Source organism: Galendromus occidentalis, unplaced genomic scaffold, assembly GCF_000255335.2.
Source record: "Galendromus occidentalis unplaced genomic scaffold, Mocc_1.1 scf7180000077405, whole genome shotgun sequence".
NCBI classification, from domain to species: domain Eukaryota; kingdom Metazoa; phylum Arthropoda; class Arachnida; order Mesostigmata; family Phytoseiidae; genus Galendromus; species Galendromus occidentalis.
The window spans coordinates 21,618-45,782 of NW_003805393.1; the positions used below are offsets into that span (position 1 = coordinate 21,618).

The 24,165-nt window shown below is 52.4% G+C and overlaps 1 protein-coding gene across 1 annotated transcript; it reads right to left on the minus strand.

The window, feature by feature from the left end:
• Positions 1 to 3,133: 3,133 nt before the first annotated feature.
• Positions 3,134 to 5,454, minus strand: LOC100902731 (zinc finger protein 227-like). Its single transcript, XM_003742490.1, has 6 exons — positions 5,437 to 5,454; positions 4,490 to 4,881; positions 4,184 to 4,383; positions 3,903 to 3,995; positions 3,420 to 3,661; positions 3,134 to 3,262 (listed from the first exon to the last, which is right to left on the minus strand). The coding sequence occupies exons 1-6, from the start codon at positions 5,452 to 5,454 to the stop codon at positions 3,134 to 3,136; spliced, it is 1,074 nt and encodes a 357-aa protein (XP_003742538.1).
• Between the last annotated feature and the right edge of the window lie 18,711 nt (positions 5,455 to 24,165).

Below are 24,165 nucleotides of genomic sequence, written 5' to 3' on the forward strand. Positions count from 1 at the left end.
AAGCAGGGAAACGGGAAAGCAGGGAAACGGGACGCTCACCAAGAGCACGCGCGACCAAAGCAAGCGCACCCGAAGCCAGCGCACTCGGAGCCAGCGCACTTGGAGCCAGCGCACTTGGAGCCAGCGCACTCGGAGCCAGCGCACTCGGAGCTAGCGCATGTGTAGTGAGTCTAGCGATACCGAGTCGCCGCGAAGCGGCGACCGGGAGCGCTAGTTCTATATACATATTGTTCCTTTTATAAAGCAGCAGAAAATCCGACGATAATAGGAGGAAGGGTCGATCGACGGGGCCGACGTACTCCGCAAATTGAAAACAGAACGTCGTCTGCTTCGAAAATATTCTCGAGAATATGTAGATCTTGAGGGGAATGGTTCTAGACTCGGCTAGGGGATTTCGGAGCGTTCCAAGGAGCGTCACTTGTTGTTCCTCTGCTGTTCGGACTCCAGATCGCGACCGCTTCAACGTTCCCTCGATTGACCGACTCGGTACGGCCGACGGACGGCTCTAAAAAGCTCCCTCGAACTTCAAGGAAAAAACCCCTGCCCTTCGCTGTGAATCAATGAGCAGGGCTTGCACGGTTCCGGACTGCTTGGCCCAGAACGCGGGTTAAGACCGATGTTTCCGGTTTTTACCCGAGAGAAAGCGTGCAATTTTTCCGGTTTACACCCGTTGGGTACCGTTCGATTTTGCAGCCCCCCGAAAGCTGAGCCGAGCCACCCTGACGTCTTCCACCGCTGGAATGCATTTCCGAGTTGAAGACCGAGGGCCTGTCGGTGGGCAGAATGTCGCATGCGTGCGTAAGCGTCGCCGCGTCACGACGAGATCGGATGCTCACCGACTTAGCCTTTACACTCACAATCAGCTGTTTGACGGTGGACCCGGTTTTAGACAGCTGATTAGAAACTTGCGATGATAGCAGAGTCCCGAGAGATCAGCGGCTCGAGAAAATGGGTCTGGCGCTAGGCCAGCGAAGCGGGCACTAGGAATCAATGCTCGGTCTGTGGCAAGGTGAGCCGACGTCCTCTTTTCTGGCCTATCGTGAGAAAGATTAGGAGCTCGGGTGAACCGTCTCGCCTCGGCAGCCTCGATTGTGATTTCGAGCAGGGATCCGATGACGTAGGGTCCAGTCTTGTTCAGGAGAATCTTTTACACTATCCAACCTTCTCAATTAGCAGAATCTCAAGAAAAGTGATGTCTCGCCTCGATTATGAAGCATTCGACGGATTAGCACAACAAATCGAAGACAAGTGATCCGACTCTCGTTGCAGATTCGAATCGAGTGCGTGGAAGCGGGGGCGATGAATTGCAGCTGGACAATATTTATGGAGCAGAGACATACCGAATACTCCGCAAATGCAAAAGTGCCTGGAGGAGGAAAAGAAATATCGAACCGGGGGAACCGGTCTTTCTCGAAAGCATACCTAATGGAAAAGGGTTTGACATTTGGTCATGGACCAAGGGATCGTCGTCGCTGCGAATCGACTCTTGTGTATTGTTCCGGGGGACACAAGCTCCCCACGTCGTTCGACGAGGCCACCGTCGTTGGCACGGATCGATATATCAGTCTGGATGAACACCATCATGCTGCACATCTAGGGAAGTCGAGAGTCTTTTCTTTTGGTTTGATGAAACTCGACGATCGAGGAACCGGATCCAGCCTCCACGAACATATAGGCGCGAGCCTCCGCAGTCGAGGTCTCGCGACCGATGACTTCGTAGCGGCATCAACGGAAGAGCCTGAAACGTCGAGCGGACAGTTGACCGCATGTTAATCCGGCAGCAGAGGTGTACCATCCAGTTCATGGGCTAAACTTGGTTGTGAGGAAGACTGACTAAGGATCAAGCGCTTTTGCTTTCGAGGTCGAAATCCTTGTCGCTGAGGAGGTCAACGCTTCTGAAGCTCGAGGACTTGATTCAACGAGCAACACGTCTACATACGGCTTTGAATCGGTTGCCGACGGTCGTCACGGTGGGTTTGCCATATAATTAGGAACAGGGAGAGAAAGTCGTCGAGACGAGCATAACGGGAGAGATCTTCGCCGGATCCTTGAATGTCGCCTGCGATCGTATTCGACTTGATGATCGATATAGCCATCGAGATTATTTCCAGCGATGAATGACGTGCTCCCGCAATACGATACACCGATGAAATATTCAGACTCATCAATCCTCAAGCAGATCGCCCAACTCTTATCCAAGTCAACGATTTGATTATGCAGCTCCTCCACGGCCGGACCTGCGGATGACCAGCACGGAGCTAGCCCAGATGCTCCGTGAGGAGCTCGTCGATGATCGAAAGCGTCAAAGGTTGGACGATCATTTCGAGTGTTCTTGCGCTACTCAAGTGATCCGAAATATGAGTTCAACGTGGAACCGGCACCAGACAAGACAAAGCCCAGCAATGCTGATATAGTGGAGGTCTCGGAACAGATCGTCGGCGAGCAGGGAAACTCTTCGCCGCTCGGAAATGTTGAAGGAGGAATCGACGAGGTAATAATATATCCGGTCATGACCGATGCTCCGATTTCGCATCACTCGATTCAGCTGCCCCAGCATCAATGACTCATTTTTGCTCTTCAGATTCAGCTGCTCTAGCATCGATGACTTATTTCTCTTCTTTTTTGTCAGGTGAACCTCGCGTGGGATACCCTTCTCGCCAATTCTGCATCTCCACATGGGATTCCCGGAGGACATCCTCTGGATACGATGGGAAACGTCCGGATGGGAGTGAAATTCTTGAGAGCCGGAGGCGGGAATGGGCCGTGTCTTACATCGTGCGAAGAGGTGCTAGACACCTTCCGCCCGACCTCCGTTCAGCCAAGACTGACTTTGAGAGAAAATGAAACGAGTTTGAGTTCTGTAACTCTAGACAATGTTTTCATATTACGAAAAAACTTCGACTCTGACGAGTGATGTGGTGATATCATTCGAAGGCAATAAATTAAAGCGTACGCGTCCGTGCAACTCAGGAGATGTGTGCGATATTTCGCAACGATCCCATTCGTCGATGGCCATGAAGGAGTACTGGAATATTCCGATTCTCAGCCGGTTCTCACGCGCGGTTCCGCTCCTCCGGTCCTCGAGGGTCCGGGAACCACGGTTCTTGGACAAGTCGGGCATTTGCAAGCTCTATCAGTGAGCCGAGCGAGCATGACTCGAGAGCGCGGCTGAGTTCTTGAAATCAGCTTTGCCGCATATGTCGCAAGAGAGTCGGCGATGTCCTTCGACGTGATTGCGATAGTCATATTGCCAAGTCAGTACCTGTAAACGATGTGGAAGGTTCGATCGAGTCGCACGCTACCAGAGCGCTTGTAGAGACGCTTTGTCTCAAGGCCTCGCGCGATCAGCCTCCGAGAAATTCGTCGAGAACGCATTCGGTCGGACAGAGCGAGACGCTCAGCAGGAGCTCTGGGCTCACCTTATCACAGTGGGGACAGGGATACATGGTCCAGAGCCTAGGATCTTTCCCGGGTTTTTGAGAGGGCCACGACGTCTGTATGCCCGATGGGTAGGCATTCGTATGTTGGACTTGTTTCTTTTGTTGCTTTTGTTCAACGTCTTGTTGCTGTTGAAGAACAGTCGCCCTCGGAGGCCTGGACGAGGATGACGTCGACGACGACGATCTAAAACGGTCCCCGGAGCGACAAGAGCGCATGTGTGCTGGAAACAAGAAGCCGACTTCACTTGCTGGCTGGCTGGCTGGCTGTCTGACCGACCCGCCCGTCCGCCGGATGCTCTAATGGAAGAAACTACATGCCGCAAACACGGCCAGTGCAAATTGATGCTGTCGAGTATGTGGTCGCCGCATCGTAGAGTAATTAAGGAAGGCAGCTTTAGCGCTTCCCGCTCTAACGGACGCGGGTCTAGACAACGAAATTGAAGATTTGTCCGGAGCTCTTACCATCTAGAAGGCTTTTGGAAGCGAACACCACGGAACAGTGCTGACACGATAGAGCGAGATTCGTGTGTTGGGCCATGTGTCGTTTCATGTTGCCTGCGAATGGAAAACTTTAAGGCGGGAGACTCATCCTATGTAGATAGAAAACTCTCATAGTAGATTGCTGTGCTCCTATTCTATTGCGGAGTCCCTCGCATGAATTCGCCAACTCCGGAGGCGGGAAAAGGTTTTCAATTCCGCGGCTCCGCTCCGGGGCGATGCGGAGGAAGAGTCGCATTACAAACCTATTTGAGAGAATCCTTTGCAGCACACCGGGCATTGGTGGGGTTTCTCGCCTGTGTGTATTCTACGATGATTCCGTAGCGTCGACTCGTGCCCGAAACCGGAATTACATATTTCGCATCTGAAAGGCCTCGCACCTGAGCCCCGCTTCTTCTTCGGCCTGCTCAGCTCGTCGACTGACGAGGTTTTCCGAGACGATCGCCTGCAAGTCATGATTCTTTCAGAGTTCCGTCCATCTCCCGACATTGGCCAGCCGGAGGGTGAATCACTCCGAAATTAGAAAAAGAAATAGCGGAAAGCGGAATTACAGTCGAGCCCGCCGATGAGGAGCGTACGATGGGTCACTGTGCTCGTCGTCGGCGTCGTTAGGACAGTCGTCGGCGTCGTTAGGACAGCCGTCTCCGTCTTCTATCACTTCGTTCGATTCCTCGAGCTCGTCCGTCGTCTCGGTCGGGGTCCTGGTGCCGGATCTTTCCTTCGCCGCGTCTTTCGGGCCAGGGATGCCGCCATAGAGAGCTTGGACGTTCGTCGGCATTTCGTTCTCTAAAGCTCGCACCAGTAGATCGACTTGACTCGAAGGATTCCGGACTTCGCATAAAACATTCTGTTTACGAAACAGCTGAACATTGTTCTTCGCAGGCTTGAAGGACTCCAAATAGAAAATAAAAGCGTCGAGTGCACTGCGTGGGCCAGTCGGCATCTGGGGAAGAATAAAATCGAGTAGGTACATGTGACAGGAGCATCCGACGGTCATGAGCTCACCGAGCTTCCCGGCCGTCTCTGGAGAGCGCGTGTGTTTAGAGTTCTGCGGCTCTATGAAGTCGAATCGGTGCTCGCGCCATCAATCCGAGCAGCGAAGAAATTCAAGAGGAATTTCGGTCCCAGCTTGGAGTTCTTAGCGGATCTCATTCGTCATCTCATCCGCGAGTCGCTTAAGCATCATACGGACGGTTTAATGCCGTCGCGATCATCGAACGTGGTAGCGGGGGAACCATGATATGGATCAGTATTTGTAGACAAGCAATCAACCGATGGAGCTCTTCAGAGGAATAGATAAGGGAAGGTCTCCGATCGCAGGTCCACCTCTATCGATAGGACCCCCGGTTCAACTAACAATGACGATGGATGGGGTGTGCCCTACGTGAGAGTGCCACGTCCTCCCTGGAGGTGAAGGTAATCTTGTCGCACGCTCGAAATTCCATAAAGCCATGATCTTCTCTGAACGACAGTCTCCGACGTTTCTGTAGCCGCTTACCGTGGAGCTGGAGGACATTGCCACGCGACACTGACTGACTAGAGGTGTTCTTCGTTGAAAATAGCAGAAGACACTTTTCGTCGTCACAGGAAGTAGGTACAAGCCCGGAACCATAGCTGAGAGATTACGTGAGATATTTCCCGCGCGTTCAGCAATGACCCGGACAGTTCTGTCCGGCGGAGGAATTTCTCTATTCCTCATGGCGGGGTGAGCACGCCTCCGAGTTTCCTGAAAAACGTTGAGCGGCGCCGACGGGAGGACATTTGATTTTAAAAAAGAAAGCAGTTTCTAGGATAAACGTCAACCAACCAACGAATAATTGTTGTCCGCTTCGATGACGATAAATGTCAACAACACGAGTGCCGACCCTATCATATCAGGTATAACCCGGCAAAAATCATCGTCCTGATTGTCTCACTTTACTGGCGATAGCGATGAAGTGCACCAGCGCCCCGCCACTGTGCTCTGCGACGCGCCGGACCGCTCCGCGATAGGTACAAGAACCCCACAATGAGAATTCGATACATCAGAGCAGCTCTCAAGGATCAGGAAGCTGATACGATCCTTCAGCGATGGGATTCGCCGACGGAACCTTCGCTCACTGGAAATACTGATCGCTTGATAGGAATCAGCCTGAAGTTTCTCATCCCAGGAATATCCTGTCCGAGCTCTGGCGGACCGAATCACTACCTCTAAGATCGCTTCAGCGAGTCAAATATATATTGAGGAGCTCGAATAAATCTTATTATCGGTCCAGAGCGAAGTTCCCGCCTCTATTCATTGGCCTCCGCGAGATCATTCCATGGCGTTCACCCATTCCTCTTGATGAGTCGGAGCTTCGAAAGTCCGAGCACCAAGTCGCGCATTCTTCAAGCTCGAGGATATTCGTCGAGCCGCTCCCATGGATCGGGAGACCCGCTTTCTGGCGCCGAGAAGAGATTATGTTATCTGTGGAGGTCATGTCTTTCAGAGCATCCCCCGGCGAAGGGAACCATGCAGCTTCTCCAACCGACGGGAGAGATAAGACATCTCCGCACAGCTTTCGTGATGTAGCGCCACGACTGACCTGGGGCTGAAGACGCGAAGAGGGAATGAATCATGTAATTGATTGGTGATACGGATAAGCAGAGAGCTCTGAAAGCGTCGGTCAGGTTTCGCTTGATTGTCGGAGTCGAGATTGCGTACGTTGAGGAAAGTCGTCCGACCTTCTATCCCCGAGAGTCTTGAGCAATTCGGGCTTTCCGATTTTCGGAACGGGGAAGCTGTATCCGCAAAACGACTCCGGATGGAGGGGGGTTTAGGATTCAGGCTGTTGATTCGACGCAGAAATCTGGTCTCTGTCAGAAAATCATCGCGCAAGGCTTGCCCCTCTGAGTCCAGAGTCCACACGAATTCGCTGGGATCAGAATTGTGCCATAAACAACAATCAATAAATTGGCCACTTGCCTGGGGGTTCCAGATGATGATCTGTAGAGGTTCGAGTTGGAAACTTTCTCGCCACCCAATAGGATGCCACTCGATCGTTGGACGCGCAGAGAGAGAGACTGATCCTGGTATGTAGACCCGCTCGATCGGAGCAGCCTCCTTCCTCGATGGCGTTCAAGCCTCAGCCGATCGCATGTATACGATTTCTTCCATTCGATGGTGGCTCAGTTCTCGATGGACCCCCATCCATGTTTGTGCATTGAAAATAGTTCGGAGGCTAGAATCAGCGCTGCTCTTCCACCCGAAGTGTATCAATCATTTTCATTTTTCGGAGGTCTTTTTTTCAAATATGTCATCCCCCGAATCTCTGAGCCCTGGAATTTCTGTACGAGATAGGAAAAAATGAGCGAATGGAAGTTAGACTAACCCAATGGGACATTTCGATGTTGGGATCATTCCGGTGCGCTCGAGAGCGGTATCCTCGGATCAGAAAACCCGAGGCCTCGCATCTACGGAAGCCGAGACTCCTTCAGGGGGAATTTGAAACCATCGTGCGCATCCTTCGAAGCGAGTCAGCCCGGTATTATACCGAGCGAGCTCCTGTCGAAGTATTCCGGCTCACTCAGACGACGATGGTGCTCCATAACAGGAACAATCCATCAGCAAAAATTATCGGATCGCTCCCCTAGCAAATTTGCTGTTAGCGGACCCCCGAATCGGTGAAGGAGCCTGTCCTCTTGCAACACCTATCGGAATTCCAGGATACGGTGAGCTTGCCATCAAATGCCCACACGTTTGGAGTTTTAATGTAGATCACATTTATTCACGGAGTAGGCCGAAAGGGAAGCAATATGGTAGAAGATGAGCATTTATTGAACGCGAACATAGCGCCGGTTCGCAACAGTGCGAGCTCCGCGGGAACGAGCGAGTGTCTCCGGAGAGAACAGATTTTAGGACGGCATCGCCATTTCTCCCCTCCCCCTCCGGGCAGTGAATTCTGAACATGGAACTCCCTCGCGAACTGTTCCATCCTCTTCCTTGTTCGGACAAACACAGAATGGCGAGCCGTATCACCCCCAACCACGCTCCGCCACTCGTTTCCTCCTCCGCAAACATCGCGACTGTCCATCGGTCGAGCGGCTCGCAGTTCGCAATGTACTCGGACTGAGTGAGGAGATACAACCGGAGAATCGGAAACGGTTCTCCGATGGCGAGTAAAAGGTTCTGTCGCAAGAAATCTCTGTGCGAGCACGCCGAGCGTTCCATCGTGTTTCGTCGGCGAATGTCCTCTCGGACGCCCAGAGCAAGCCCTTCGCCGCTCGTAGTTGATGCTATGGGACCGGCCCTATGGTTTCCTTGTGGTGACGGGAAGATGCTCCACAGACCGTGAGCACAGCATTCGCACCGACACTGGACTAATCTATCAAACGTGACGGCAAAGTGTTGCGGTTGAGTCAACGAGGTTCCGGCAGAGGTGCTTCCTGGAGGTCGCGAATGGTGTCCATGTGCAGGGGGAGAAGCAAAAGACGAGTTGGCCATCAAGAGCTGAGGTAGAAATGGGGCGAATGAGCAACGGCGCAGAGCGACCTGGGCGGGAGCAGTAGTTGTAGTACCAGGGGGTCTTTTCCTGTCTTCGTCGTCGACAGCCAGATTGTGGCGAGAGGTCACGGTAATCCCGTATGGGACAACGACACAGTGGGATCCCTCGTCCCTGCGTTGCTTCGAGGAAATTAGTCTGACCCTGCCTAAGGCAAGTGTAATCAGGGCTCAGGCCGTTTGCAGGACGACATCAGCTGTTGCAGCCAATGTTTCTGATGAAGAGAGCCAACGCAAGCGTTCGGCCATCGATGATAAAAGCTCGCGGTGGCGTCCTGTCGTGGCTATTCTTCTCCGAGACGGACGGACGGTCGGACGGACGGACAGACTGGCCGACACGACGGACGGACGGTCGGACGAGGAGATGGAAGGACGGGACTGCGGAGAGCAAGCCCCGGCCAAACGTCATTCTATCGCTGTTTAGTCGGCGCTTGCTCGTTCAATGCGTGGCTGTAATGATATTGTTGTGCTCACAGTCGAGTAGATAGCTCGGCTGCTCAAACGAGAGGAAACTTGTACTCGAGTCGGAAGATCGAAGCGAGATCCTCTCGGAATGACCTCGATGCCCCTCCGACTATCGGAGCGGAGGCCCGCCGGACTGACGGATGGCGTCAAGCAATCGATTGGTTTCGAAAGAGAAGAAATTCCTCGAATCAGCCATCTTGAAAGACAGAAGCAAAAAGATCCCTGAATTCTTCGCAGGCTCACGTCATAAGCCGGGATCATGCCATCGAAGTCTGCTCCCCTACCGATCCCGTCATAGCCCTCGGGGCGCAATCGCCACACGAGATTCTCTCAAGAGGTAGGTCTCGAGCGTCACAGGCTTGCTCCCGCATGCGTGATTCACTACATAGACGGGCCGCTTCACTTAGTTCTAAAACTGTAGAAGGAAACGTTGACAAGGAACAGAAGTTCGACAGATCAGCGACGTCCCAAGGCCGCAAAATAATTTGTTGGAACATATTCGGGAGGTCGAACTGCTATCAGGACGAGAGTTAAGCCTCTGAGGCCCTTCGGCGCCCATTCTTGACCCTCTATGTATATCTATAGTAGTATTCAATCTTTCGAATCAGCTTCCACGGGGCTTCGCTCCGATGAGCGCTGCTCTACGCAATTCGTTTATCTCTCATTCCGATGAAGCGGTGACACGAGAATAATAGATTTCCTCATCACGTCTCCGATCATCACATAATTCATCATAATACCGAGGGAGGTCCGTTCCATTGGTGGGCGTCCGTGAGCGGCTGTGTGAAACTCGAAGCGTCACTGTAACTGGAAGTACCTCATCGGAATCAATGATTCCTATGTTTCCCTCCCGGGCGAGGGATCGGTTAACGAGGCGTGTCCATGCCTGTAATGCGGAGAGGATACTGCGCAAAGGTGAATCTCTCGACTGGCAACGACAAGGTTTCTCCGCATTGAACAGGACTCACCAGAGGCTCGGGGGAGGGTTCGTGCGATGCTGAAGCTCCTCGGGATAAGTCATCATCGATCCCATGCGGCGATTGCGAAAAATTTCCGAAACAAGTCGGTCGTCCTCACAGCCAGCTGATGAGGTCTTCGGCAACGGAACGGGAGCAATCGAGCCGACCCTATGCGCGAGCGGACTTTATCAACTCGATGCGCAGACGAGTCGAATAGCTTTCGATCTCACTGTTCTTGAGACGATAATATGAAGACTACAATTTTCTGGCGAGTCGCGGGAAAGGTCCCCGCATATTTTTGTGAAGGCGAGTATTTTGTGAGAAATTCCCTGGAGCATCTCCAGGGAGAAAGAGATTTGCCGGAGGATGAGCTCAGCGAGCTCCTCTTCGCTACAATAAGCATCCCTTTGCGAAGGGCTCGGCTGCTGATGAGAGCTTTGGATTTATCTGCATACTGAGCTCCTGGGGGGAGGATTCCAATCATAAACGAAAGTGCCAAATCCTTCGAGCGGTTCCGGAAGCGACGAAAAAACGAACTTAGCATCAGAATGGCATCCCACAAATACACACAAAGCCGTGTCGGACGAATGAAGGCGATCGAGGACTTCGCAGACCGGTGGTGCAGAGTATCCGCAACCCGCTGTCGGAATCAGCCGTGGAGTTTTAGGAGTTGTTATAAGGATACAGAAGCGCTGCCTCGGACCTAGGACGTGAGGGTTCGCTTCATTGAATATCAGCGTCACTCAGCCTGTGCTTTGCAAATGATCGAATCTCGGATCTTTCATAGCGGAACTTTCGTTTGTTAGGCCCGAGAACTTCCTAAAACATACTCCTCCGCGTGAGCCCGGATTGGGAGGAGCGAATGTTTACTCGTGAGCTCCCTGATCGAATGTCATCGCATCTTGGGTAATTCCTTGGGTAGCCTCGCAGGAAGTTATCTGGACAACCACAGAAACGGCGGACTCGATGGCCCGTGAGGTCTCGCTCTGGTGGAGCTAGCGCCCACGCATTCAACGTTCCGACGGGTTCCGTATCTGACAGCGGACTCGCCGGGCTCTGTGCGATGTTGATATAGCGATGCGGAGTCAACTTATATATAAATTTTTTCCTACAAGGCTCCCTGTGAGCGGATGAGGTTCGTTGAAACTTCTATTCAAATGCAAACGTCCACTCAAATACCTCGCAGCCTAACGACCTATCCCTCAAGCCAAGCTATGTATAACCAAATTCTCCCATCCTGGATGACACGTGAATGACGCCTCGCTGTGAGGGGCTGTGCCTGCCGACTACAGAGAAGTTAGACGATCCTCTACGAATTGAGTTGATAGGAAGTCACTCATTGACATCGCATTTCTTGCGGTGCCGGAAACGTCAGGAGGCCCATTCCCTTGGATTTGAGAATGCCTCGCTCCGAGTGAAGCGGGGGCGGCCGGCTCGGGAACGTTAGAGTTCAGCGCATCTGCTCAATTACCAGCAACGTGTATCGGAAGAGATGTTCGGGAGAAGGCTTCCGAAAAGGGAACAAATAAATCCGGTGAAAACTGCGGCTATCTGCCTTGAGTAACGTTCAGGGACACGCGATGTGGGGGCTTGAGATCCGGCTTGTCGGTGGGGTGAACGATATTCATTGATAGGGGGAAAAGGAGAAGTGATTCGAAGTAGGCACAGTCACCCCTATTCGGTCGTAACCTCATTTGTCGCGAGTTCAGGCTATCGTGGTCTCCGAAATTCTGGATATGTACCCCGATTTTCGTTGACCGCGGATCCCTTAGATGTGATAACGAATCCCATTTTCCCATCCGATACGCAGCCATAATGCACCGGACTGCCCCTCTGTGCGTCGAGCATGGTTCCGTTCCTCCGAGGGCTCTCAGTGAATCGGTGGGGTTTCGATAACACACCGAAATCGACGATCCTCGGATCGGGGTGTCATCCTTGCCTCCGAAGCGTCTTCAGACCGCTGCAACACCTCGTGACTACGAAGGATCTGCTGGGCGCGTCCTACCCGGCGGCTATTGGCGGCTATTATCGGCGACAATAATATAACAAATCCCGGCCGCACTGGACGGAAACTGAGGCAGTAGACCAGTTGGAAGAAGCCATGGCGGGGAGCTGCAATGGAACTGCTCCTGCCTTCATACAGGGATAAGACACTTCTGCGTCGCTTCCGGTTCCCCGCAACATCAATGGAGCCTCGAGGATTAGAGTATCGAATATCCTGGGAATTCGTTCATCGCGTTGTAGTGGCGAGTTATCGCGATAAACGATTATGCTCGGCCCTCCAGAGTCGGTGCGCCGACACCGAGATTCGTGGCGTGCAGCGGAGTGCGAGGAGCGTTTTCACTCGCCGGAACAGGATCGAAGCCAAACCGGTGCTTAATGACGAGCTGGTGAATGATTCTGCAGAAACCGAGTATCAGTCCTTCGTCTGCCAATAATACTGAAAGATCGTCGCAGCTCTTGTTCAGATCGCCGTTCAGAACAGATACATGGTCACGATTGCGAGCGTGGAAAAAAACTGACTGGCAGCCGCTAAGTCAATCCAACAACTGGGAGATCCGGAGTGACGGGACTGAGACAATCTCGTTGACGTTTGTTTCCTGCAGCAGTCAGCAGAAGAGACGCCCTCGCCGTATCAGGAAAATGACGCGGGTATTTTCTGCCCGGCACCAACGTCCGATCCGAGTCAGCTCGTTATTCGTCAGGTGGGATCGCGAAGCTCAGGAGCTGCATAGCTCACATTGACGTGACGTGACCGCTGCCTCGTTGTTGTCTTCTTCTCCTTCTTCTACTCAGTCAGCTCGACAAACCACTCGGTCATGTGACCGCCGGACGGCGCGAAGGTCGGCTGTCGTACACTCCTCCTGTTCTTTCCCCCGGGGACTGAAAGCTCATATTTGAATTCGTCTGGCGGAAAAAGGAAAACTGGGTAGCACTCTAAAACGCTCTTGCCCAAAGACGAACAAGTTCGGGAAGTATTTGCCAGAAGTTGGCGTAGCCTAACAGAATGTCTAGCGATGATTGAGTGCCTGCTCAAGCGAAATGATAGAGTTTTGAGACTTAGGAATTGCCTTCCTTGCGTTAGAGTAGTCGGACGGGGGACGTTCCGAAAGATCGAGCACCATCAGTCAATTTCATTTCTCTTTTATCCACTCGGCCTGAGAGAAGCTCTTGAATTCAAGGCTGGGCGTTTCCAAAACTATCGTTCAGTAGTCCAATTTCATCTCCTGAAAGAGAATTGCATGGGTCCGGCCCTCGTGCGCTTTAAAGGGCTTCCCTCGCCCACGGAAAAAACATACATTCGCATTCAGCGGATCCGATCTCGAGCCACACCCTCTGCATGTTTGCCGCGCAGAGGACACGCGCATGGGCACCTTCATATACGTTAATTAAAATGTGCGCTTACTCGTACAGGGAAAAAAGTTCGAGGACTTCCCCGAACTCGATCGAGTCGAGGGAAACTTTGGGCCGTCGAGACATCCGAGTCGCTCCTATCCATGACCGCCTAGTCTATGCGGATCACTGGTCAAAGACGCGGAGAAGGCATGCTTACCTTATCGGAGCCTGGCCGTATACGGCGTCAGCCCTCGACTTTGAGTCGACGTCGAGTCTTTTCTGAATGAGACTCACCTCTTTTAGGGGGTCGACATGCCGGCGTTTCGTTTGAACGCATGCGAGCTGAAAGGATCCGGAGTAGGTAGTATTCAGAGACGGTTTGCAATATATTCGACTGGCAAAGAATTTTTCTGATGAAGGAAAACATAGTCAAAGCAGTTTTTGCGCGAAGTTTTTCCGCCCTACGCTAGAGCTGTAGCGAAAGACCCCCACACGCCGCAGAGCCAATAGGAAGCTCGCGATTGTGCGTTCAGCAAACATCTACTTGTCGGCGGCCGTGAAAAACTTGGCAGAGCCCTCCTAGCCCACACCGTGGAAGCTCGCCGTGCGGCTTCGGAGTTCATCAGACCAGACGTTGCGAACGACGAAACGTTCTTGTGGGTTGTTGCCATGAAACGCATCCGTAGTATGAGAACAACTTATGAAGACAAACAGACGAGCAGACGGAAGGCTTCAGGTACGAGAGGGGAACAATTCGGGAGAGCTTGGCAAGACGCGGTGACAGATAGGATGTCGAGCGAACGGGGGGAGGGCGGGCGGAAGAGACTGATCCAGACGGCCAGGCCGACGATGAATTCTCAGAATCCGACCCGATATGGCCTAACAATTGCTTTCATTCTTGAATGCAGGACTAAGTGTGTGTGCCGGGAATGACGTCTTCCCTGAATAGGATACGTTCGAGGACAGGAAGAGCTCTCAGGCGCCGTGTATTTTGCAACAGAAAAGCAACTTCCTTCCGGAAGGGTCCGAGGAAAAACGCCCATCTCTTTACATATACTTCATCCCGATTCATGGGAGCGAGATTTGACTGAGCCAGATCTCCGATCACCCGCCGGAACCGACATGGAGAGGTGCGGTCAGACTAGCGCTTGGCGTGCTCCGCGTCTCTTTCGCAGACGGGCGTTCTCACCTAATAATCCGTAATTCCAAAACGCGGGTTCTGGCGCTTCTTCCGGCAGTTCAGCGAGGGATCGGAGACGGGGCCTGATACTCAGCGCCAATGTCACGAGAGCAGCAGCGGCGCCTCGGGGTCCCTCCCTGATCTGGAGCCGCACCTCCCCGCAATACTTCGAGCCTGGATTCCAGAAGAAGAATAGACTTCACTGAAACACAGTACCTAGCCGGAAGGATGGAGATAAGATCGATATCTGGCATCAATTGTCGCCGCGGCAACGTTCGGGAGGAACGCCCTAAAATGAGAGGCATCCGCGAGAATACCAGAGCGATTCGTTCTCTCGCATTCGTAGGAAGGATTCAACATCACTCGGATGTGTCTCAGCGGCCTTGGATATTTTTCTCTTTGCCCCCTGGTGAGACTCCGAGAAGATGCTGCACTGGGGGGAAATCCCCATGGTTGAGGAAGATCGCCGCAATAATCGCGTTTCCCGCATGCGTACAATTTCTCGCTGCCTCGGCAAGAGCCAGCTGCTTTTGCTTTTCAAGTTGTGTAGATAGCCGACGCCGTTCTTTCAGTTAGAGAAGATAGCAGGGTTCCAGAATGGCTCTTTCCTCGCTGCGTTCATGAGGGTAACGCGAGTTGTGAAGGAAGCAGTGGCCTGCTATTGAGAACATCGATGTTCAGAGACATTTTGAAAAATGACGCCTCTGAGGAAAAAATAGGTCTTCGACAAATTGTTTGCGTTCGAACTTCCGTTGCCAAGCTCAGGTATTCTCGAAGCTCCAATTTTTGCATTGCAAATTGCTCAAGTGGCATCCCCGGGAAAACACGCTGAAATCTCTTCAACAAGCGCTTTTTCCCTCTCGCTGCGTTTCTGCAACCTCAGGTAAAGTAACGAGAGCCATTCAAAATTTCGCCGCAAACATAAGTCTCCGGCCTCTCGAATCACATCTCCAAAGCTGGGCCGTAGCCTTGGGCAGAGCGGCTATGGGTTTGTCATGATCCAGTCAGCTCGAGACTTCTCGAAGCTTCACGTCCGAACAGGTTCTGTTTCATAATATGTTTTCGTTTCAGCCTTCGGAGAGGATTCGTCCAACATCCGAGGATGGAGCCTCGGAGTCGATAAAATTTAGAGAGTCCGACGACGCGACTCTCCACACGAGCTCGCGGGTGATTTTGAACTTTCTACGAATCGAAAACGAAATCAGAGTCGCATCCTCTGCCTCATGATATTTGTCAGTCGTCGCATCGCAGCGGTTGTACCTATCGGTCTTTGTATTCAATGAGGATCGCTCTCGTGAGGCTCAAGAATAATCAATTTCTCTCCTCCTTTTTCCCGACGCCTAGTCCTCTGTGAGGAGTCCTCATTGGACGCCTGGGAACTTCTCGCATGGACAGGTTGGGTCAGGTCCAAGGCTGTGTAAGGCTCAGCTTGGCCCTGCTTAGCATGGCAGGGAGGATTACTCTCTCGCCGGATAGTACGAGTTCTGGGAAGGTTCGTGTTGTTCCCACGGGGGACGAAGCGGCTCAGATCGCCCTCATGACGAGTAGAGCGCTCGCGACAGGTTTGTCTTTCCGGGCTCAATCTTCTCGGAAAAAACCTTCCCATGGGAAAAAGAATGATGACCATCACCTTCAATTGTTGACCATAAGTCCCTCTCAGACTTCGGCTGAGCTAAACTCTCGGGATCATCGCTTCCCTCAACCGATTTGCTCCGCCGCCATCATCGCGCTCACATAAGTACTACGACGGATCGCATCGCAGCCTCGGTGAAAGCGAGGAGCAGAAAAACAAGAGTTCCCCATCATCGAACGTTTTGTCGAAGGTCACAGGCCTCGTCAGCCGTCCAAGAGCGAATCGGCCAGTCAACTGCTCGCTCGTCCGCCCGGTCTGCCAACTCCCTCTGATATTTGGACTTTGCAGGCCTGCCGGTGCGTCACGTGCGGTCGAGTCGTCCCCGAGTATCATGCGAACGTTCGGGGGTAAGGCTCAGGAGACCTTCGATGCCGGATCGGAAGCAGAACGCTGAACAGCTCCCTACGTCGCGTCGCGACGTTCACTCCAACTCTCGCTGTGACACGTTCACCCTCCTCGCGACATGAGCCATAAGCGTTCGGATGAAATCGATTAAAAAATTGGAGACCGACAAGACCGAGGAGAGTCTCGGGCAGGATGGAATCCGTGAAGCTCCTGACATCATTACTCATTACCCTCAGACATCGTACGCTAAGAAGATGGCCGCTCGTATCGCTTTGGTGATGCATGTAGTGGAGTGACGTCGATGACACCGAAAGTGGAACTCCGGTTTCATAAAGTCAATGAGCTTCGGAGAGCACTGACCTCTGACCTCCAAGGTTAAGGAGTCGGGAGGGATTCCAGGACTCCCGGACCCTCTCTAAAGCACGTTGAAGTGAGACGCCGCTCCCCACGCCAGTAAGCGGAGTAAACTCCTTCGATCTGTGATTACCGCGGACAGCCTCCGATCGCAGATCGAACGGACCCTTGTGAATAAATGAGGGCCTGAACTCCCAGAGGGTGTCTCTGAATCTGAATACTGTGAAGTTGACACGTGGACACATGATGGCATCGAAGCTCTGCGAAATCAGCGACGAAGACAAACTTCTAGACAAATTCTATCTAGGACAGGATTAACCCAGATTTTCAATGAAGAGCAGACGTTGCGAGGGACTCCAGACTTGGGAGAATTCTGGAGGTCTTCTTTGGTCAACGTAGGGACAAGTCAAGGCTGAAGTCTTTCCACATCTTTCTATGAGCTTATCGGGACTCCATACTTTCCGTCCGAGTTGTAGGCTAAGTCATCTCGGGCACCCGAATGAGATTTCACGGGCTGGTACAGTCATCACTCATCACTGTCCTTCGTGAGTGGATATTGTCGCGGAGACTAACTCTCACAGGGTACTGTAATTATTCCAATAAAGGCCCGGGCTTCTATCACTTCGAACCCTTCGCAGCGTACCCCCATCAAGGGCGGACCTCTATTGGAGAGGGGCCCGTACTACAGGAGAGCTAATCATAATTCGGAAAGCTGGATTTCTCGTAACTCCTGAAACTCGAGGCACGCTCTGCCTCGATGTTTTGATTCGATTCTTCTTGAGGAGCTCCTGTCGGAGACGGGCTACTATTGGACATGAGCTTCAGTCGGAGACGGGCTTCTATTCGACTCGAGAATCTCGCCATGGGGCTCCTATTGGAGAAGGGCTTATACTGGAATATCAAGGGTAATTATCCGCGAAACTAACCCGCGGAGCACCTTTGTGCGACGACCGAGGTAGACAAACAGTCTTACGAAACCGAGACGGGAAACTTGACGCAGTATCGTGACGAGCTTGCCATGAGCCACCGAGGTTCTTTTCTCCTAGCCAAACTCAGCGACCGAATCTGTCGATCGCTCACTCCGATGCGAAAGGGGCTCGATGAGCCTCGAATGCGAGCCGATTGATGCCCGTGGTCGGGCAGCGTCCTCTGTGTACGGATTGACGAATGGTTTTAGGTAGGTTTCATCTTCGCATTACTTTGCATCTATGTATGTTATACACATGAGCGTTTTTTCCCGAACGCTCATGCGCCAATACGCATAAACCAATCGCCTGTCGCTCGTTCGCAAACTCCGTGGGAATATGGCCTTGCATATTGAATTTGTGCCACCTTTTATCGGAGCTCCTATGGGAGTAGAGATCAAAACCTCGTATAACTCAACCCGGTCATTGAGGAAACGCCGCGTTGGCTCATTGCCGCATATGTTTCGGAAATCGGGGATGCACTGAAAGAAGAGAGGTCGGAGCTCTGTTCCATTTGATTCGATGTCGTCCTCGCCTTTGTCGTGGCTCAGAGTGTTCCCGTCCTCCGAGCTCGCTCATTTATCGGCTCATTAGCTGCCCGAAGGCAGTCGCGGTCAGGAGCCACCGGGCATCCGAGCTGAGGAGTTCAACTCGGCTGCGATTCCGATGTGGATGACATACTCGACTTCGGAGCGTAAGCCCGTGAGGGCTGAATCAGTCCCGGATCTCCGGCTATAGTTCCTTGCATTTCAGAAGTTTCTATAGAGCGTGGGCTCCCTTTCAGCATGACCCAGGCAAGAAGTTTAGATGTCGCTGAAGGGATCGTCTGCGGCTGATCAGAAGCCGGAGCGGCCCAAACGATGGTCATAGGCCTAAATCAGAGCAGTACAGGATATGATTGATTTTCGGGAAGCTCACTCCCCTCAGCCGCTCCGGCCGTCGCGCGGATGCAGCGTCCCTCGGGATTCGGGCCTGAAGACTCCGCAATCGCACCTGAGGCATGGAGCTAACAATAAGCAGCGTCGCATCGAATGCGTCGGGGAAGGCGAGCAAGTTCAATGGGACACCTCAAGCCTTGCAGAACTCAAAGTGTGAGCTCCCGTGAGCACGCATGAGTCACGTGAGGAGAGGTGAGTCCTTCGGATGCCTTTGACTCGAACTCGAGTTCTGCCGATGAGGAAGATACCCTCCTCAACACAGAGAAGTATGACTACTATTACTTCCCGAATAGGTCGAACCAAATAATCAGAATCTCTCCGAGTTTTTTCGCCGGTCTCCTCCGACGGAACGTATTCTGACATCGAGCAGCGAAATCAAGTCGTACCCGCGGGTCCCTTTGAATCCCATGAGTGGCGGGAGGAGGTAGTGTTTCTCCGGAGAGTTTCGAAATGTACTTCAGACTGCCAACGCCCACCCTTAATACCCTTACTGAAGTGAATGGACTAAACGACCACCCGAGCCGTTTGATTCATGAAAAGGTTTCGACCCTGAGCGGTGTTTGAGCAACAATCCTCGGCCGCCGCACGACGCACGACACATCTATTTGAGTTTCGCTACCAGGAGAAGTCTGACTTTTGGCATCTAGGAGCCTTTAGTGTAGAGGATCCTCATGTGCGTTTGATGATCGAGAGGGAACAGGTTCCCGGTCGGGAAATATCATCGAGAGTGACGAGCCCTCCCTCGCGGAGGATCTCGATCATTCCTAGATCTTCGGAATCTTCGCGGCCGTCGACCCCCACATCTCTCTTGGAATTTATAATTTTTCTCAGTCTGCTATAGTTTATCACGGTCCGTGCATTCGTCTCATAGAATGCGTCAACCAGGTCGGGCGCTTCTGTTTCGAGATGACAGTCTGCAACGGATTGTCTCAAGTCGCCTCCGCGGTCAGCGGATCGAATGCCGACGGTACCGTTGGCTCGAACTTCGCTGTCTACGCGGAATTGGCTTTCGGTCGTTTCCGTGTCATGCTCCGAGGGGGTTCTAGGAATGTTCAAGACCTCCATAATAAGAACTGATTCTTGATGAGAACAGCCTCATATACATGTCTCTCATCAATTTAAAATTTAATCCCATATCACTGAAGATTTCAAGAACGATGCTCCGGATATATCTACGTGTATTGGTCTTGTCAGCATCACGGATGAAACTCTATCCTTGGTAGGTCCCCGTTCACTCGGATCACCTGGGTCTGCGAATGATTTCCCCTGCAGATCTGACCCGAGTCTGATCCTGATGTAAGCACTGGAACGAATTCTCGGGTGCTCGACCTGATCGCTTCTCATGTAATTGTCGCATCTCAGCTCGAAAAACAGAGTCCGGCTTCAAAGATCACGTGAAATCTTGCTTCGTCGAGCAGACCGTCGAAGGAGGAAGATCATACACGTCCTAGCTCGTGACGTGGTCCGATCTCCTCGACTCGAGCAGAATACACCCCCTCCCTGACAGAGCGCGATCCTTGAGCGGGAGATTTGACTCAATACTCAGTTTTCGGCGAGATTTTTGTTCAGTTGTTTCTCTAGTATGCTTTGGTGACGTGAAGAAAACTTTTGCCAACACTATGTCTCACCCTCTCTACATCGACTGAGCAAGGCGTCGAGAATGTGCAAGCTACGCTGATAACGGCCACTGCTCCTCCAAATGCTCCCATAGTCATCGTGATTCCCGTGGAATCATCGGCAGTAGAGAGACGCTCGATGACTTCCGGGGACCCCCGGGGATACCTCTTCGGAACACCGGGGTTCCACGGACCCCGGTTAGGAAACGCTGTCCTGTTCCCCTTTGATGCAGGTATACTTTAGGAGAAGCCTCGACTGCTCGGATGATTATTGAAATGCCCTCTTATAAGATACATATAAGGTTACTGTCTGTTCGCATTAGAAATCGGGGATATTGATGGTCTGGTTCTTATTCCTGCCAGAGGCGCTCATGACGGAAACTCCGGCTCGTTGCATCCTTCGGAAACCTTCCTTCGATCCCTGTCGAGGGTTCCACTTTTGGCGCGGCCGACGATCCCTGGCGTTCTGCGCTCGCACGCTTGCAGCCCGTTTCGATTATGTCTCGAAAGGCGCTCGGAATGGCAAGAACGCTGACATAGCAGAAATGCGGTTCAGCCAGAAAATCGAGCACTGTTTGACTTCCTCGTTGATATCGATGTCCTCGCTCGTCTACTCACAAGCAGGGCTGGTCGTCGCTTCCCGTGCACTCCGATTTTCACGCTCCGATTTTCCAGAGTATGCGGAAACCTCCGCCGATCTTCCGGGGTATTCTGACATTGGCCCCTTCGTTTGCGGGGGTTTGTACTACATCGTCTAGAGTCATATGGAGGGATACTCATCGATCGGCGTGGGCGCTTCCGGTTGATCGGTTTCTTGACGACCGACAAGTTCTCTGGAACAACTCGCCAGAGCTCTATGGAGATAGCTGGAACTTCCGCGCCCGATGATGGCGGCGCCCAAGAAGCCCGCGCCCGAAGGGCTCTGAGCCAATGTCCTCGCTCGGATAAATTTGTTCCATTGCATTGAATTAGATCAGCTGTCTGCCGTCGGATCTCTTGTGAAGTCCGACTCGAAATTCAGCTCTGTGTGCTTGAAAACTCGCGAACTCTCGTCTGAAGAATGGCTTCGACATCTCGATCGATAGCTTCCCAGAGGGGTGCACCCGAGAAAATCCACGACGGACACGTGTATATTCGAGAAGAGCGGAGTAAGGACGGTTTCACGCAGTTCTGGCGACGTGAACGAGTCGGGGTGATCATAGCGCGGTTGCATACCTCCGTCACCACGGGTGAAGACGTCAAGCTAATCGGCATCCACAACGGTGATCCTAATCCAGCAGGCATCGAGATCGCTAGCAGGATGCGCGCCCTGAAACGGCGCGCGGTGGAGAATCAGGAAACGGCTTGGGGAATAACTTTTCCAAAATGATCCTCAGACGTCGGTAGTTTTCACCCATGCAATCAATCGATCGAATTTCTCCAGGTGAAGGCGAGCCCGACCGTATCCTGCTGTTTGGTCGCGAATCAGTTTCGGAATGGATCGGTATGGCTTCGAAGAATTACTTGAACGAAACGTTCAGCTTGTCTCCGCTCATATTCTACCCGATCCTGGTCATCCTGGCCGAGCGGGACAGATACGTCTCACCCGTATGCTACGCTCTTCTGCCCACCGAGGCTGAAGAAGTCTATCGCCGGATGCTGCGAATGCATCGGGTTCGGGAGGCATGGCCGACGCTAAATCCAACAGCAATCTCAACTCATCTTGAAAGAGGTCTCTTGAATGCCTTTGCCGATGCTTTCCCTGCCGCCGGAATGCACGGCTGTTCCGTCTCGTACAGAATCTCGAGAAAAAACTCGGCGAGCTGCATCTCATGGGACGCTATCGCAATGACGCCGACTTCAACCTTGCCGCACGCATTATCACTGGCCTTGCCTTCGTGCCTCCAGGTTGTCTGGATGATGTGATCAGGGACCTAGCGTTCTACCCCCCAAAGAGCTCATGCCAGTGCTAAAGTACTCCGAAGACACGTACGTCGGTTCGCTCCCCCACATCTTGCCTGACGGACGCGTAGTCCGTCGACAGCCCTTGTTCGCTGTCGAGATTATTATTCTCTCGTCGTCCATTGAGCTCACGGATGGGTTTGAGCACACGAGAAATTCCTCAAGTCACGAAGGCTCCGATGCTACGGAGAAAGGAATGAGAATCGAGCGTATACAATCATTTGTTTATTTCATTTCCCCCCGTTCGCCGTAGTGAACTTGAGTGTATACCGGATATTTCTCGATACCCTCCAATCAACTCTTCTGATCATACGACCCGTCGCGTCGATGTTGCAGACGGGTAGATTGTCGTCGCTTGGAAGTATTTATTTCTCCGAACATCTCCAAGAAGCATACGGAGGTCTCGGATCTTGTTGAGACGGTTGAGGCTGGCAAACCATCGGCAGCGTGGCACAAGCAAAAGCTGGAAGCGAACGACAGAAAGTTTCCTCGATCCGCTCCGAATCTTCAGCAAAAATTCGCCTGGCCTCTGAGAGCTCATGATGTTAGCCAAGGTTTCCGAAAAGCGTCGCGTCGGCGAGAGCTCGCAGCCCTCAATATCAACGACGGCCGTGAGAATCATCTTAGGAAGTCTTTCAGCGCGCTTCCTCCGGCCGCATCATCATCGAATGTGAAGGTAATCGAAACCCCAAGTCGGGCCGCCCTCGAACGACTAGCCCCACGTATCCGGGCTTCGAAGATGCTTCGGGCCCGTATCATGGCGAGATGCCTGATGTCCGGCATCGTAATCAATCATGAGAGAAGGAGCAATCTCGGAAGGCGGCGCTTGTGGAGAATTCACTCGGAATAAACGAGAAGACTCGAAGACAACTTACTCCTCCTCCCCCCTTGTCGAAGCTAGATTAGCGTTGGAGACTTCCCCAGGTCCCGTCTGACTTGCATTCCGAAATGAATCTGGAGACGCTTCTCACCCCGAGCTCCCCCGCGTTCCCTTGCTTCCTCAGGGAAGTTTCCCTTTTTGTTCGCAATCGCTCGCGTCAGAAACGCAAATAGTGGCGAAGCCGATGAGAAAACCTGTGGATGCAGTCATCGAGTACCATGCAATTCGATACCCGAAGGGGATCCGCTAGAATGGATAAGTACCTAGAGTCGAGACGGGCTTTCTGGAAGCTGGAGCGCCTAAGGAAGCCGAGGGGTTAGGCTCATGGGTCATGACCGACCGCTTTCAAATTCGGTGCGTCATGGTCGTTGAACTAATTATAAGACGAAATTGAGAGCTATCCTTCCTTCAGGAGGCAAGAGAGGCATGGGGAACTCGTCAGCATCTCGGACGCCCTTCACATAATGAGGGGAAAAGCCTGATTGCTAGCAGTTTCGAAGTGCAACATTGTCGTGGAGCGTTGCGAATGTCAGAACGAATGGGTGTGTTAGAACTCTTCGGGTCCTCGTCTTTCAGACAGCGCTGGGAGTTTCTCCTCTGACAATGATTGAGATAGGGAAGAGCATTCTCAGGTACCTTCTTCGCGCCATATTCGTGCAGTCATTCAGGGTGGATTCTTCTATTGCTCCATCAAGTCAGATGGTTCGAGTTTTTTCTCCTGAAGATTGGGGCGATCGATCTAGCCCCGGGGCAGCCAGATCGGACGACTCAGACGAGTCTTCCTAGCGAAATGGCAAATCGCGCGAATTCCGTCGAAGCTTCTCCGACCTACTTATACGGAGAATCGACTCGGATTATCGGTATAATAGTCCTACTCGTGACCCATGAGCTAATGAGCGCCATCATCCCTTGATAGGCGCGATACAAGGCTCGACGACCCGCCCTCCGACGAGAATCGTCCCGAGGGTCGCGACGCGAAACCTCTCCGGTCGTTGTTCTTCTCTTGTCGCGACTTTCCTGCCTCTCGAGTTATATAAAGCAATTATTCGAAGTTCGGATTACAGGGATAATTTTTCAGTGGCAGCATAAAGTCGGG

What these genes read in the sequence shown, in the direction of transcription:
- LOC100902731 (XM_003742490.1), bottom strand. An exon ending in TTCCAAAAGCCTTCTAGATG is followed by an intron (nt 3,662 to 3,902) that starts GTAAGAGCTCCG and finishes TCTTGTTTCCAG; the next exon opens with CACACATGCGCTCTTGTCGC. An exon ending in CCTGTCCCCACTGTGATAAG is followed by an intron (nt 3,263 to 3,419) that starts GTGAGCCCAGAG and finishes CATCGTTTACAG; the next exon opens with GTACTGACTTGGCAATATGA.